Source organism: Phalacrocorax aristotelis, chromosome 17 (genome assembly GCF_949628215.1).
Source record: "Phalacrocorax aristotelis chromosome 17, bGulAri2.1, whole genome shotgun sequence".
Taxonomy (NCBI): Eukaryota; Metazoa; Chordata; class Aves; order Suliformes; family Phalacrocoracidae; genus Phalacrocorax; species Phalacrocorax aristotelis.
In genome coordinates, this window is record NC_134292.1 from 10,597,619 (window position 1) to 10,613,557 (window position 15,939).

Consider the following 15,939-nt stretch of genomic DNA (forward strand, 5'->3'; position numbering starts at 1 on the left):
TCCGGGTGCTGCCCGGGGCGCGCTGCGGGGCCTAGGCCGGGGCGCCCGGCGAGCCGCGGCCGGTTTCCCTTCAGCGGGGCCGGGGCGCGGCGGCGGCGGGCGGGCGGGAAGCGCCCAGGCCGCGGGTGGCTGAGGCGGGGTCCGCTCCCCCTCCGTCCCTCCCGCTCCCCTTACCTGAGCCCGCCGCCCCGGGAGGCGGCACAGGCCGGGGGCCGGGGCCGGGCGCCGCAGCGCGGAGCGGGCGGGAGGGTGAGCGGGGCGGCCGGCGGGGCGGTGCCGGCCCCGGGGCGCGGAGCGGGCCGGCCGTGCCGCGGGCAGAGGAAACGCAGCCGGGCGGCTCGTCTGAATTTCGGTGACTGCTGCCTCGCTCAGGCCGGGAGGAGCGGGAAACCCGAAGTGCGCCTCTGGGGCCGGGGAGAAGCGGGCCTTTCCCCGGCCGACGGAAGGCAGGGCGGCTCCAGGCCGAACGGTGCCCCGGGCTCCCCCAGCCCCTGGAAGGCTGGCGGGGACGGGGATGGGGAATCGACTAGGGAAGGGCCCGAGGGAGCAAATGCCACCCCCCACCCCCACACCCGGACAGCTGAAAGGGAGAATCTGCTTGGGTGGCTAGTTCCTGAAACTGGTGTGATTCTGGCAATGTGACACGACCCGGCCCTGTAACTCAGACAGAAACTCCTGCCCACCCAGAGTGCCATCGCAGGGGAAAAGGCCCCCTCCACAGCTCTGCCTGCCCGGGGAAACCCACTGCCCCGAGCCCGGCAGCGGGGCGCTTGGGGTTCCTTCCGAACCCCACTGGGAAACCTCGAGCAAGCCTCTCCCCCTCAGCTGCTCCCAAACGCAGGTAGTATTTACCACACAAGGCTAACACAAGGCAACTAATGTATGCAAATCCTTTTAAGGTGCTCGCAGTGCCGTAAAGATTTCTACAAAGAAAAGTTTCACTACCAGAATAAGGTCCTCTTTTCCCCTGACAAGTTCACTATGAAATCACACGCTGCAACCCTATCTGCTGGGATTCGGTCAGGAGAGGGAAAGTTGCAGATGCAAATCTGTTAGCTCTTCCTTGTGAAAGACACTTGGGAATACCACTGGGGGCGAGCCTAGCTGAAAATTAAAAATAAAAAGCGGCGGTGATTCTCTGGATGCTTCACTTGGTTCGTTACTCCGCTGCATTTACAGCAGCGTTCGCAGCCAGCTACCTTGTGACTGCATGAAAGTTGACAAGGAGGTTGTTATTCATCCGCAGGTGTCTGCCCGAGTGTGACACCCTCCCGTGTTGTGTGTGCACAGGTAATAGTTCCACATCTGGAACAGGATTACAGGTCGGCAAATACAATGCCAAACCAACTACAGCTATACTGAATAATAAGGGGGAAGGAGGGCAGCCTCTCGGATCAAGACATAGCCCTTCTTCAAGTAAGTCAAGTGTATGCTGTAGCGCTTTGTTGCATTGCTAAGAGAAAGACTGCAGTTCATTCCCAAACTGTTTTCTCCTTACATTGTTAGAAAGAGATACGTTCATGTTTTCATGAAGAAGGAAAGAATATCCATAAATTGCTCACACAGCTGTTTGTGTGACTCAGCTCTTACGTTTGCCTGGATGATATAACATTATTCTTTTTCATGCGTTCCTCTGCTACACACATACTGTATTTATTGAAGAATTCCCAGAAAAAAATTCCACTAAACTTGTACCTTTTTGTCTTAAAAGGAGACAAGCAAAGCAAGGATAAACAAAACACCTTTCTAGACTTCAAAAGGGCAGTTCAGTTTAAAACCAAATACACATAAGGAAAAAACCTCTAAAAAGATAGCGAGGGCCATGGGTAGGATATGTATTTCCTTTGTAGAGCTGATATGCTGGAAGCTGATATACACACAGGAAAAATGAATCTTGTAAGTATACGGTACTGCGAGGATATTGTAAGCACCAAGCCTGGCACTGGTTGCAGAACAGAGGCTAAAGAAACCGGTAATATACCAAAAAACAGGATGAAAAATGTTTATACAAAATAATTGAGATTGCAAATGTCAATCACCTTTGCGGTAAATTGAAAATAACAGGAAGTATTAAAAATATACTCAGAACACAGCCAGACTGTACACGGTCCCTTTAAGGCAGAGAGCTGCTCGGTTTTCCCTGCCGATTCAAGCTCTGCTGCCTGCGACAGGACTTGCTGCGCTCACTTGCGGCGTGGGCAGTGTCTTTCCACAGCTAGTTCATTCATGGGCTTGGGGACAAATAATGACCATCTTCGGATGGCTAGCATCTTTAATAATAGAAGTCCCATTCTTGCAAGCAGTTTATCAAAAAAGTTTCCTACATTTATGTCCACAATTTCTTTAACCGTTTTATTAAAAATTCACCTATATGGGCTAAATGCTATTTTCAGTTCCACCCTGTCATCCCACAGGAATCGGGATGCAAGACTGTTTCCCAGATTTGATCCTTTGCGTTGTCACAAAATCCTTTATTTACTTGCTCTTGAATTATGCTTTTGACAAGTGACACGATTTTTTTCTGAAGGCTTTAACAGTTTAAAAATGATCGCGCAAAGGAAACCGTCACTATAGAGGGAAGTAAATATAAGCCTGATGGAGCCAACTGCAGAGTCAGTTTTAGGGTACCCATGTGGCTTACCGCCACGCATCACGGGGGTGATGTTGGATAAACCACTAGCCTAGTAAATGCTTCCACCTTCCTCTGTAAAGAGGGAATAGCACATGCTGCCTTTTGTAAAACCCAGATCTCACCAGACGAACAGCATCATGTGCAGCTCAGTAATGCTGTCACAGCACAAGACAATGACTAATTTAGCAAGGTGGGTGTACAATTATCTGATCGCATACAGCTGTGGTACCTGCATGTGTAACCTTTTTTAACAGCCAGGATGTTAATAAGATTCGGCAATGAAATTGCGGAAGAGGAAAATGTCAGTTTTACTGAAGTTATTTTTAAGGCTTCCAGTTTAAATGTCAACATCCACCTATGTGAGTGGGAAGACTTTTCCTACTAATGCTTACAGAATCACATGTAGCATCTCTTAATTTCCACTTCCTTCTCTCCACCTTTCTGTGCTATAAATGCATTTGTAGATGCTCGAAGTGCAGAGTCATCGGGGCCATGTATTAGCTAAAGTTAAAAGTCTGTGGGGAAAGTGTGATACGGTCTTAGTAGTCCTTATGGCCCGAAACATCTGCTTTCATCGGAATAGGGTTGTTAAAATTCACGGCAAGTTAATCTGGCACAGGCAGTGTCTGCCAGGATATGAGTTAGTTTCTGAAAAAGTTTTTTAAATATGTCTGGATGTGGCTTTTCAAGCTTTCAGAATATAAAGAGGTGTAAGTTAATAATTTCGGAAAAATCAGTGTTGCAGCAGTGGGTCAATTTCTGTTTCGGGATGAAGGGGTACCTCCAGGCCTCCTTTCTGTGCTGTTAGCTTGCTCCTTTTCTTTTGCTTTGAGACTTCTCGAAAGTATTACACCTCTGTCTTAAAAGGTGCTGAATTACACAAAGAAACTAAAGATAAGTTTTTGGTACTTTCCAAACTAGAGATATTTCCTCTGTTAAATTTCCCCCATATGAGATCAGTTAACCGAAAACAGGATGTGGCTCAGAGAGAGATTAAAATTTGAAGCTTAACTTTATTGTAGAGCCATTCCACCAATGCTTAGCATTGCAGGGCACTCTGTTACTATTTAAGGTGAATGATCATTTTCTACATTCAAGAAAAAAAGCTCATAGGGAATATATTTAACAGGAGTGTTATCTTTTTCAAATAAACCAAGGGCCTGAGATTTTTAATGAAACAGATTTCTTAGTACATTTAAAAATGGAATTTAGGCTCAGAGGCTAAGTGTTTTAAAGACTGTAGTCAAAGTGCAAATAGTATTTCCAGGGCTGAGAACATCATTTCAGAGGGATGCTTGAAATAGGGATGCCTCAGTCTATGAAAACATAATTTTCAATTAATGTAAATTATCTGGAAGTGTGCACATGTTCTCGGAAACCCTGAAAAATTGGTAAAACACAGGAAGGAAAACTTGTTAGTAAAAGAAGATCCAGTCCCCAGGAGATGCAGTACTTCTAGGAACTGGACCTGAGGACTCCAAGATTCCTGCCTGCTCATAGCTCTGATATTAAGTAGTTCTTTAACTTCTACGATATTGCTTCTTTTCTGACTTAAGCGACCCATGAAATAGGAGTACAACAGAGTAGCCATGAGGCTTCATCAATTCATCTTCAAGATAAAAAAAACCCCAAACATGAAAACTCATGCGATTTGATATATTGTTATCCTCAGCAAACTTGTCAGCTTTGCCACAATTCAATCTCTTCTCTACAAGAAAATCTTTTAAAATGTTTTTGTAATACCTGCCCATGCCTACTACCAGTTGTAGCTCTGCTTTGTTATGGTGATACCCTGAAGACCCAGCCCAACTCATAGCACAGGAGGTGGCAAGTTTCCCACTAACTTCCATAAGAGTTGGACTGTAATCCTCAAAGAGACATCACGAATCAGTTTTTTTTTCTTTATCCTCACTCTGCCTCAGGATTTTTTCCAGATCATATTCCCTGTAACATAGTATTATCCTCAGCTTCCTAGTAGTTTTGGTTTTTTTATTTTCAAATAATAGGTGTTCTGGAGAACCTGTTCAGCATTTGTCAGGGAAAAAAGCACCCATAAAATGGACACTATATACCATTTAGCTTATTTCAGTCATTCACTAAAGCAGTTTCCACAATAACAGCTGAGGAATCACCCTTAAGAGAAGGGACTAGAGAAAATTAAGGTGCTTCTTTCTGTCACGGTGGCCTTGATAGTTTCCTATAAGTGATACTACCTCAGAATAAAACATGATTAAGAGATTACTGAGCATGCCTCTGGTTTTAGGCAACCTGACCAGGCAGACCTTCTTCCCATTAAGAAGCCCCTTGGTGGTATACCTGTCCCAGTCACCATGCCTCCGTACCAGGAGAAACGCGGCACGCAGCCGTGTGAAGCCAGCATGGACCAGTTTATGAGTTTCACCAGATTAAACTCTGCTTTCTGCTGCAGCCCGGCTATATTAAGGGCTTATGCTGGCACTTGTGGTTATGCTTCTGTTTCTCTTAACGTACACAGAGCCTGATCTAAACTGGAAAATTCTTAGCTGCTTATTTCCATTCTTAATGCTTTGGAGAGAACTCTGGGAAAGGGAGCTGTGCCCACCGGGAAGCCTGCCAAAACACTCTTCCAAAGCTCTGGATGTAACATGAAAGACCAAGTTAAGATTCAACGTCTTTTGACTATAAAACAGCTGGCAAAATATGGATGTTCTATCGATAGCTCAGGTCACTTGTATGGTGTGCTACAGAAACCTATACAATTATCAGAAAAGTCAGTGTATTTGAGTAGGGCTAATTAGTGGAGACAGAAAAAGGAAACAACAGGTTTCTTTAGTAATGTCTCCATTAATTCTCATTAACGACAAGAATTGAGGGGAGAGTGAAGCCTATGGTAAATCTCCCCATACCCTTTCAGAAGTTACTCATTTTTCTAAGAAGAGCAAAAAGAGGAGATGTTTAGAAGATGATCTTTTTACATGTGACAGAAGCAGAAACAGACTGACTACGCACTGACTTGCATCTCTCTTCCACTGAGACCATAATTCACTTGGTTATTGTAGAGTGACTAATAGTGCTGGGCTTATCTTTCCAACAGGATTTTTCAGCATGGTTCATAAACCTGAGTAATTTCCACAATACCACTGACAACGTCAATTTGTGCCTGTATCTTATGGGGAAGAAACCCAGGGAACACAGAAATTCCAAGCGTTACCCAAAGTTTCACAGGAGGCAAATGATACTGTAAAGAGAACCCAAACTCTTGAGTGTTCACAAACCAAGATGTTTTGAAGGAGAAAGGAAAATATATTTTAAACATAGGAGAAGCCTGAATGAAAGAATAAAGTTGGAAGCGGGAGAAAGCAGGCATAGAAAAAGACAGGTCTATATTCTGAACAGAGGCAAGCAGACTTAGTGTTTAAATTCCTGGATAGAAAGAGTCCTCTTATGAAGCCAAGTATCTTGGCAGCTTTGCCAGCGATGGGACTCCAAAAGCACATCATCACATACAAGTTCCCAGCAGCGTCCTTGGAATCCAGCCAAGAAAACAAACCTTGTAACTCCACGTCGAACACCTGCATCACAAATCGGATGTCGAAAGCCCAAAGCAAGTGAGTGGGGCACCAAGTGCTTAGGAAATGAAAGCTCCCATCTGTTCAGGTTCAGTAACAGTGGGTCATCCTGGAAAAAAAGTCAAAATACAGATTGGCTTCATAGCACAACAGTTCAGAATTGTGGCAATTTTTCACCAGCTAAGGTTGTATTTTCTTTGTGGCAAGGTATGTGCAGGAAGGAAATTCAGCATTTTTTAATCTGGTTATCTAAAATCACATCTAACGCTTTCCCTTATCATGAATATTTTGCTTCAAAGCCCAAGACTGGCTTGAAGGGCCCTGGGCAGTGTTTCTGGGCTGGCCTGCCCTCTGCTGGGCCCGGAGATCAGCAGGACCACCGTGGCCATCAGGCCAGTGGACACAGATGGAATACGCAGGAGCATGGCTTTCTAAGAATTTGCTTTGAACTCATGTGGGTTTAGATACTTTCCCCCGATTCCTGCTATGAATTCATGGAATCCTGTTAAATTACGTCCTACATCAATTTGGCCCCTCTTGTTTCCATGGGACATTTTTGATCCTAGCTTGTTTTTGAGATTCCTGCCCAAAACAGAAGCTTAGCTGATCCTGCCAGGCTTCTTCAGCATCATATGGAAACTGTGAAATGGTGAAGTTATTTAGCTTTGATAAAGGAAGCCACAAATGACACTGGGGACAGAAAGAAGATTCCCCCATCAGCCTGAGTTGAGCAATTGTGCATAACCACAAGCTGGGCAAGTTTCATGGAGTCTGAAGTTTTAGCATGAAAATACATCTCTGACGGTACGTAGGTACTTGGTGCAGAAAATAAATGTGCTGCCTTTTCAGTCACTATGTACAAGGAGATTCATCCCAGGAATTGAAATCTCTACCCCAAATACATCTCCAGACTTCTCTTGTCAAAGGGAGTACGCGCCTTTACAAGAATCCTTGCACCCTGTCCTAAATTTCATCAAGTTAATGCTTTTTCTTGGCAGCTTTGAAAGATCTCATCTCGCAGCAAACACGAACTCTGGGAATTAACCCTGTGTTTATCACCCAAGGTGGTTCTCCCAAAACCACTGTTGAACATAGCATGAAGGACGTGTGGTGAAAGTTTAGTGAAGATCAGGACCCAAACAGACCTCCTGACTTCCAGTTCTGTTTTATAACCCTATCTCTGGATCCCCCTCCTTGCAGCAAAAGCAACTGCAAACATTACTTGAAATAATTATTCAGCACATACTATTCTAACCTGCCCCAACCAACTGGGGCTAGAAACAAAACACCTTTCAATAGTGCACAGACCTGTGACTCCTAACTTTTGGAATTATGCTAGTTGTGGAAACTAATACCTATTTCTACCTAGCTGTCAGAGCCTGGGGCTGAATATTCCCTAAGACCTTACAGCAGTAGGCTTTTATGGAAAATTTTATGATTTGGACAGTGAAAATGACATTTTTATGGCATATTGCTTTTTATAAATAATGAAGGAAAACTGGCTAATCAGACCCTGGCAGGGACAGACAATGCAGGCACGTAGTAGTAAGCGGGTCTTCAGTTCCAGCTGTGGTTTATGCCCAGTCTGTCCCCAACATCAGCATTTATGTCTGTATATTGCAAAGCACATTTCAGCAGGTATAAACTGGCACAGTGAAATGTGAATCTCCTTGTGTGTGGATGCACGAGACGCTTCTAAAATATTTTCTCTTTGGAAAGAAGTTTTCACGTTTACTTTTTGTGATTTGATTAAAGAAATACTGTACCTACAGGTCTAGATATCAAGTATAAAAAGTATAGCTCCTCTACAATAATTGCAAGAACACTGATTTGCATTAGATGAGGATGTGCTCCACAGCCTCACAGTACAAATTGCAGAGAACATGTAATAGCCAGTGGAAAGAATGCACTGTTGAGGTTACTCTCGTAAAGCCAAATTAGACAATGCAAGTCCATGACAGTGCTCCTTGAAACCAGCTTCCAGTGTACTAAACCCAGACTCTGAACCTCTCTCTGTTTCTTTTGGAGTACTTTTAACCGGCGCCAGTGGGGCTGCTGTCATTAAGAGAAAATTGGTTTTCCATTGTACACCCCAATGTTTGTGGTTTAATATCTCAGTTGATTCAAAAGTGCATCAAATATAACTTTTTGTTTGCTTTACTTGCGAAAGAAATTGCCATTTGAGTTGTCAAGTAGCAAATAAATAAAGGAAATACAGTCTGAACTGCGGCACCCTAGGAGTAATCTGCATTTCATGACTTCTAGCTATGAACGTGGGTAAATATAGCTATTTTATAAATAACCACCTGTGTGTAACAAATATTCCTTGGGTTAGAAAAGAGAGGGTTGAATATAGCAATCTTTACTCAAGATTTCTCTGCTATTGTTTTCTAAACTTGAATGTTCTTTTTATGACAGTTGCGGCATTTAATTCAGTTTAGTATTTTCCAGGAAATCAGTTGCTGCTTAAACATGTATCCAAATTCCAAGTTCATTCAGAACTTGAAAAGCAAAACCTAACACAAGGAATGGAATTTTGTAATGACCCAGCAATTGGCAAAACCAAACTCTTAGTTCTCAGGAGAATGAAAGAGCCAAACCCAGATATTTCTCCTAATTAGAGGTGAAAACATTATTAAATATCTTAAAAATTGAAAGCATATGTAACTCCTATAAGGTGGTTTTTTTACTGGAAAATAACTGATGGCCATGCCAAATTTCAGTGTGTTCTGATGTAAGAATTCAGCAGGAGATTAAGAACACATTTTGCTAGGAGACATGCATAAACATTAACATTTACACAGACTGAAAATAAGCCTCGGTAGGTAGGGTCAAGTGAGACGACTCACGATGGATGAACACCAAACTGGCAGCCCTCAGAAGGAGAGCGATTTTTTTTTAAATCACAAAATAATATTCACTCAAAAGAAAAAATGGATTTCCATAGTATGTTTTCACTCATCTCTTCCACACTGCTACTATAGGTGGATCTACTGACCCCTGTCAGTAGATTCCACAACTCTTTCTTTGTGGAAAAGGGAGTTTGAGATTAGTTTTGATAGAAGAGTTTTGAACTTGAAAGAAATCTCACTCAGGATTCAATTCTAGGATTCCATATTGCTCCACCCTACGCAAGATCCCACCTGCTGACTCAGAAGACTGGCTTTATGTATATGGAACATTTTCATCACTATAGAAAGACAGAAAATAATTTCTGTGTGATATCCTGGCTTTACGTTGCCTAAATACACTGAACAAACAATGAGGTGTGGTGAAGTGAGTATTTCTCCACTTCTAGATGATTTCAGACTCTGAGTGTACCATCATAACAAAATAAAAATTATGTGGTAGCTTATGTGGCAATTTTCTCTTTCACCTGGTATTTAATGTGGTAAGTTTTCAGGTCAGCCAAGAAAGAATTATGACACTCCATAAAGGTATGGAGGTATTAAAGAGCAAGAATTTTAACCTGCTACAGGGCTTTAGCATTTCTCTTCAAAATTGTAGGGTATTCCTAATTAAAAAAAAAAAAAATTGACAAAGCACTCATCTGGCTAAGGCTACTTAGAGCTTGTGGCACCTCCTGAAAGATTATATACAGAAACTCAGGTCTGCACTGCTAGTAAAGCACTGGCCAGAGAATGGCACCATTTGGCTCTCTTCCTAAATTAGTCACAGCAGTTGGACCAGCACAGCGGCTTTCATGACGAGACCAAAAGAGTGCGAGTTTCATGTGTCACTACGCATAATAGGGTGGAATTCGGTCTATTCAAGTCACTTACTAGCTTGGATCAGTAGATTAATTTCTGGTTGCTATGAAGTGAAGAGAAAAATCAGTTCATTTGGTGACACTTAGCTATGTAAAAATCAGTAAAATGTAAATTGAAACTTAGGAAAATATATATTTTTTTAAGAGAACTAAAAGGCTTACATAGAGTTAACCCTTTGAATTATTATCTCAAGAATTCAACCAATTCAGGTCTTACGTATCTGCCAAGAGTATTCAGCGAGAATCACATTAGAATGGCATCTGGTGCATTTTCGTATTCAAAGGCTGATCTGGGAAGTTTATTAAAACGGAATAAAAGTATAATGACCAAACTCATTTCAGTGACTTTAGTGAGTCCTGCTTTCAGAGATTATCTGTGCGTATCACCAGGAGCAACTCTGAAGTTCACTTTGGAGGCTAGGTTGTCTAAGATGTGCTATTATGCCAATAAATGCTGATAAAACTCCTGTTTATGCCTGACCCTTGGCACCTTGCCAGGACTGACAGACGAGGCCAGTCATCTCTGTTCGAGGAGATGTGAGAACAAATTTGGACGAAAGTACACGGCTTTCTGGGCAAGTGCATTAATATGTAGGCAGACCAGTAATCCCACACTCAGAGGCTGGCTGGCCTTTGGGTAGACGACAGAAGCGTAGCAGTCGAATGCAGATTTTTCTGGAACCACTAAAGCTATTAGCTGGTGACTCAAAGCCTGGAACATTTGGAGACTTGCACACTATGTATATAAACAACCAAGGAGTAGAAAAACACTGTGTACCATTCAGATATAAAAGGACCTTTCTGATGTCCAGGATCCCCAGTAAGCATGGAAGGACAGAATGTGTTTTGAAAGAATTTCCATTTCATAGTACAGATGAGTCATCTAAACAGTGATTATCCCGAGAATTTCCATTTTTGCTGGGATTAATCCTGTGAATTGCTTAGTATCTCGGAACTCTCCAACTACAAGTCACCAAGGTTAGCATGGTAGTAGATTCTAAAATTAATCCCATGTCATTTCCATCTTCTCTTGTCTTACTAACTAGAGCCGATGGAAATCTGCCAACATAATTTGCATGTGTGAAAGAGATCAAGACATAGGTATGCCCCATGTGGTTTTCTTATGAAAGTCATGCCATGCCACACGAGGAAGGGAAATCTTCCTGCACTGGTGTATGTACACACCGCCATGCCACACATGGCTAAATATCTATTAAAATATGCACATATAAAATACATATATTTAAAATATTTTAATTATCTCAGTGATGTATTGGGTAGATAATTCTGGATGGAAACAGACAAAACAAGTAAGATTAAAGACATTTTTTAAACTAATGACTGCCCATTTGATACAGAAATGCAGCGTTTTTATACATAACTTTAAAATTAGGTTCCTAGGTTGTCAGGAGCGATACAGCCTTTTTGCAGCCTGCCTCACTAAAAATCAATAGAACCTAAATTTCACAAGTCACCTGTGAAAATAAGACACGCTCCTTGTCATGTAAAGTTTTAAAAGTGCTATTTACATTTCAAAAATTACACTTCTGAATAAGCTCATGGGCCCCAAGGTTTGTTTCGCACAACCCATGAAGACCATATCTGTGTCTGTGACTTCATCTATTTTAAGTCTGCTTGATAAAGTCCACATTCTTTCAGATGCCTTTGTTTTGCCATTAGCAGTTAATGGGAAAATGTGTTTTGGTGCTTGATCTTAAAATATAACTCGACGCTCATTTAAGCCTCTTTGACACAGAGAGGAAACAGCAGGACACATTTGTTTTTCTCACGTAGCCATCTCCTCTGTTGTATTCTCTTTCTTTTCTCTCCGGGTCACTGCAGCCTGATAAACTCACACTGAATGCCAGGACACTGCAGTCAGTGTTCCAGTTCTGCAACTGGCCTTATCTGGAGCCTTGAGAAAATCATTTGACTGCTCTTGGTAGTACAGTTTCCTCATCTGTAATTCACTGCTTTGAGGCCATAACATAAATCCACTGCAAGTTCTTTTTAGTTTTTTTTTTTGTTCTAGTTTTATATTTCTGAGTACTATATGCATCACAGTACTGACAACTCTCCTTTAGTCTGTGTAAAGCCCTTTGAGATTTACAGATGTTGACAAAACCAGACATTCCAATATTGGAATATTTTATCGTTTTTTTCAGGTCAAACATTGCTTATTAAAAAAAAAAATCCAACCCTTCTGTGTCAAAGACAGAGATAAAACACTGTCCTTTTACCCAGTGTTATACTGTGTACCAGTTTGATATTCAGCATATGTGATATTCAGGGTGCTCGAGTGTGTTGGCTGGAGGAGGCAAAGAAAATCCTTGAACCCTTAAAGTTGCAACAGAAACCATCAACAGCCTTGGGGGACGGTTTAGTCCCACCGGTCTTAGGAAGTTCTCCCACGCAACGCAGAATCGGCCCTGCTATACATATATTGTTTAAGGTTAAGGGATACGGCTGTAACAGTTATTTCCCTTGAAATTAATTACTTATAACCCATACGTATTAAATATTATTTCTTACACTGTCCTTTTCAATGTTAACTATGACTTACCTTATATGGGTCTGATTGATCCGAGTGAAGAAAATTCTTGTTCGTGCCCTTGGCTGTAATTCCTTCAATCTCCTTCCTCTTGGTTTCATCTGGTTTTACCTGGCACAGAGCATGAATACAAAATTGCTAAACAGATTGATACAAATCTCGTAACCGCAAGCTAGAGCAAAGGTATATTAGTGATATAGGCAGAGTTTAAATTAAAGCTCTTGAAGGCCATCTTAGCTATTCCATGCAATAAGAATGGGAATCGTTTTAACTGATATCTTAGTAGTGGGACCCACGGCTATGACGGCTGAATATAAATTGATCTTTTTCATACAACGACACCATTGTGCTTTAAAGAAATCTCCAGCTTCCACCTTAGCAGGGATAGTTGAGCCAATATCTCTGTGTTTATAATCAGATGCAAGAAACAGGAGTCTACGAGAAGATGTATTGCTCTTGAGAGGTAATCGGGTCTCGTAATACAGTTACCCTCGCAAGAGTAATGTGCAGTTCGGAAGTAGAAGTGTTTACAGGTGGGCTGCCTAAACAACCTCTCTAGGCATTTAAGTGTACTTCTCTCTGCAGCTTAAGTTTATATCCAGTGATTGTTGGATACAGTGTTATTTCTTCTGCTTCTTAGAAAAGTCTGGAGGATTAAAAAAAAATAAAATACTCACAGAGTCAAAATTAAAAATTGCATCATCTGTGACTATCTTCTTTCCACATATTAAACACTCTGGATCAAGGATATTCCTAAGAGAGAGGGAAAACAGTAATTTTAAAGTTCTTGGATGTGCTGCTTTTGGGCGGCCATTCAATAAAAATAAAAATGTGTGCAACTGCACTTCGTATCAAACTCTCTGCTCAGTTTTAGTGGGAACCAAGCTGGTTTGTGCCGGGAGCTGAGAGAAGGACATTTGGCCCCTTCCTCTGCCACTTTCCTGGAGGCGAGGCAAGTTTGTCAGCTGTCAAATTCAGTCGTCAAATGCCAAAGTAACATTTGTTGTAAATCTGCCTAAGTTACAGTAGACATTGATTCAAGCTACTGCGTCTTAAAATACAAATAATAAACGCATGCACGTTATTTAGGAATTTTTTTTTTTTTAAACAAGAAAGTAGAACATAAAAATAGCACCAGTTAGTGTCAGGAATGGGACCGCAGGAGTTCAGAAAAAGAGTACAAAAGGAAAACTTAGGGAATAAAATAGTTTCTTTCACAGAGAGCGTACGAAGTGGCTGCACGTATTTACAAAGCTGTACAAACATAATTTTATACCAGCGGGCAAGGATTATCCGCAAAAGCAGAAGAGCGAGACACTCTTCACAGCTGTTGAACCTTCAGCTCCTCCACCAGGACTGAGCGTGGAAGGTGGCCGCTGCAGCACAGGCGCAGGAGAGCCCCTGGCCACGAGGTCAGAGCCCCGTCAGCAACGCGGGTTTTACAAACACTGCGTTAGCGTCCCATCCAGCACAGAACGGTCTTGTCCGCAGTGACTGACGGATACTGAAAATAGTTAGTGGCGTTGTTTTGTACGATGGAATTACCTTAATAACCAGATGACACAGGGCATACAGTAACTGTGCCCGCAGGGTATCTGTGCTGGATTCTGCAGAAACGTTTTGCACAGGGGACAAACGCGTGTGGAAGAAGCATTATTCGTGTACTTTCCCAGAGGTTCTTCAGAAGCACGTGAGCTACTCATGGCTTATGCTTGACACCAGATCTTCCTAACACAGAGGTGCTGTAGTGTGTTCTCTTATGAAGAGGAATGGAAAACTTCAGTCTAAAGCCATCACTGGGTTTGGTGTTATACTTGTAGCTGAACTGCAGACGTTAAGGTAATGCTGAAGAAGAAAATAAATAAATATTTAGCATTGGGACTGTACTAAAATAAACTGCGAGTCGATCAACACGCAGTAACAGTGTATGCAAATGCAGATCAAAAATTTAAGGACTGCAGTAAGATTTTACATAACCAAACCAATGAGAAGGCGGGAAAAATAATGGCTTGTTCATTCCCAACCCATATCAATTTGAATGGTGAAGACACCAAATGAAGAGGGAAGAGGAAAAAAGCAATAATGGGTATCCTCAGATAGGTATCAGTCCGTATGTTACCCCAAAAACAGAGCCTCAGGGAAGCTGCCTCAGAAATCTTGTTCTCGTAAATCCTCCTGCGGCGCTGGAGGTTTACAGACGTAGAGATTTCAAGGCAGAAGAAACAGGCTGAAGGAGCGCAGGAGTGAGGAGAGCGTTGCACACCGACGGCCGCTATGGTTTGCCCTTATGAATTTAGAAACAGGTTGCCCTTCTATGGTTCTAGATTTTGGTTTATTGTTTTTCATTTCCCTAATTTCTGTTCCTCATATCTATTTCATACAGGTTTTATTAGTTTACATGTTGTTCCTCTGGGCCGCTACTGCATGTATTTTGCTACCAATACTTTTTAGCACTGCAAGATTTCTTCATGCAAACGAATTACATCAAGCATTCCTGCTTGCGCTTCTAGATCAATGCCTTTTACTGCAGGACTAACAGTTTTGAGAAACTCACAACGTCATGATCAGCACAACGTACGCAGCGGTAAGAAGTTTTTGAAGGGAGCTGATTGGATAAAATGAAACCATCAAGTATCCTAGGCTGCTGAAATATCATCAGGTGTCTGTGCTAAAATCACAGACTCCAGGAAATTCTAAACCAAAAACGTCTTCTGTTTCACATAGCATTTTTTAACTTGTAGCTTAAGTGTCACTCACTACGTGCTGCCGGGTACACAATGCACTTACCAGCAAATGCCCAGGTTAATTCAAGAAAAGGAGGACTTTGTTAGGCTGAATTTCCTTATTTCTGTGGTTTTAAGCTGCATTTAGACTACACTATCTCGGTAAAAGGCAGGAAGCAGCACTGAAGTACATTTCCCATGCTGAGTTCTCAAATATCACATTTCTCCATGGGGAAAAATGGGGTGATTATGCGATTCTTAAAACGAGTACTGCACCCTGACCTACTGGTTGTATCACTGCTTGCAGGCTCTCTTACGCTCAGAAAAGATGTTGCGCTCTCTGACCGTGCTTTATGACAGTCCTGACTATGGTATCACCTCTGACAAATCTAAAATTTCTCCAAGAGTCTCAGAGGTTGTGGGGTGGTTACTGTCTTGCAGTTGATTTTTTTTTTTCATAGATAATTTGGGTGATTTGAAGAAAAAAGTGTTGCCAGCAGACATGAAATTAATGTTATGGCTCTACACAGGAAAATACATATATTTTCCATGCACTGAGTGCAGCATTTGCAGTAGCTGAATGTTTGAAAAATATCTTTTAAAAGTTGGTTTGTTTGGGTTTTGGGTTTTTTTTGGGGGGGGAAGGGGGGAGTAAAGTACAAATATTTATAGGACCTATATGAAAATGATGTTCTTGTGCTCCCTCTGCTGTTTCT

General features: G+C 42.0%; 1 protein-coding gene across 3 annotated transcripts in view; it reads right to left on the minus strand.

Moving 5' to 3' along the window:
- The window catches only part of TRAF1 (TNF receptor associated factor 1), a 38,320-nt gene extending 23,661 nt beyond the window's left edge, over positions 1-14,659 (minus strand). For 2 of the 3 annotated variants that reach the window (XM_075111870.1, XM_075111869.1), the window contains exons 1-4: positions 14,046-14,659; positions 13,178-13,253; positions 12,513-12,611; positions 6,162-6,289 (exon numbers count right to left, since the gene is read on the minus strand). In XM_075111870.1, coding sequence (XP_074967971.1) covers positions 6,162-6,289; positions 12,513-12,611; positions 13,178-13,253; positions 14,046-14,203 — 461 coding nt within the window. In that variant the 5' untranslated portion in view covers positions 14,204-14,659. Of the gene's footprint in view, positions 1-174; positions 334-6,161; positions 6,290-12,512; positions 12,612-13,177; positions 13,254-14,045 lie in introns of those variants that run through there. The other variant, XM_075111872.1, reaches the window with a different exon arrangement.
- Positions 14,660-15,939: the final 1,280 nt, after the last annotated feature.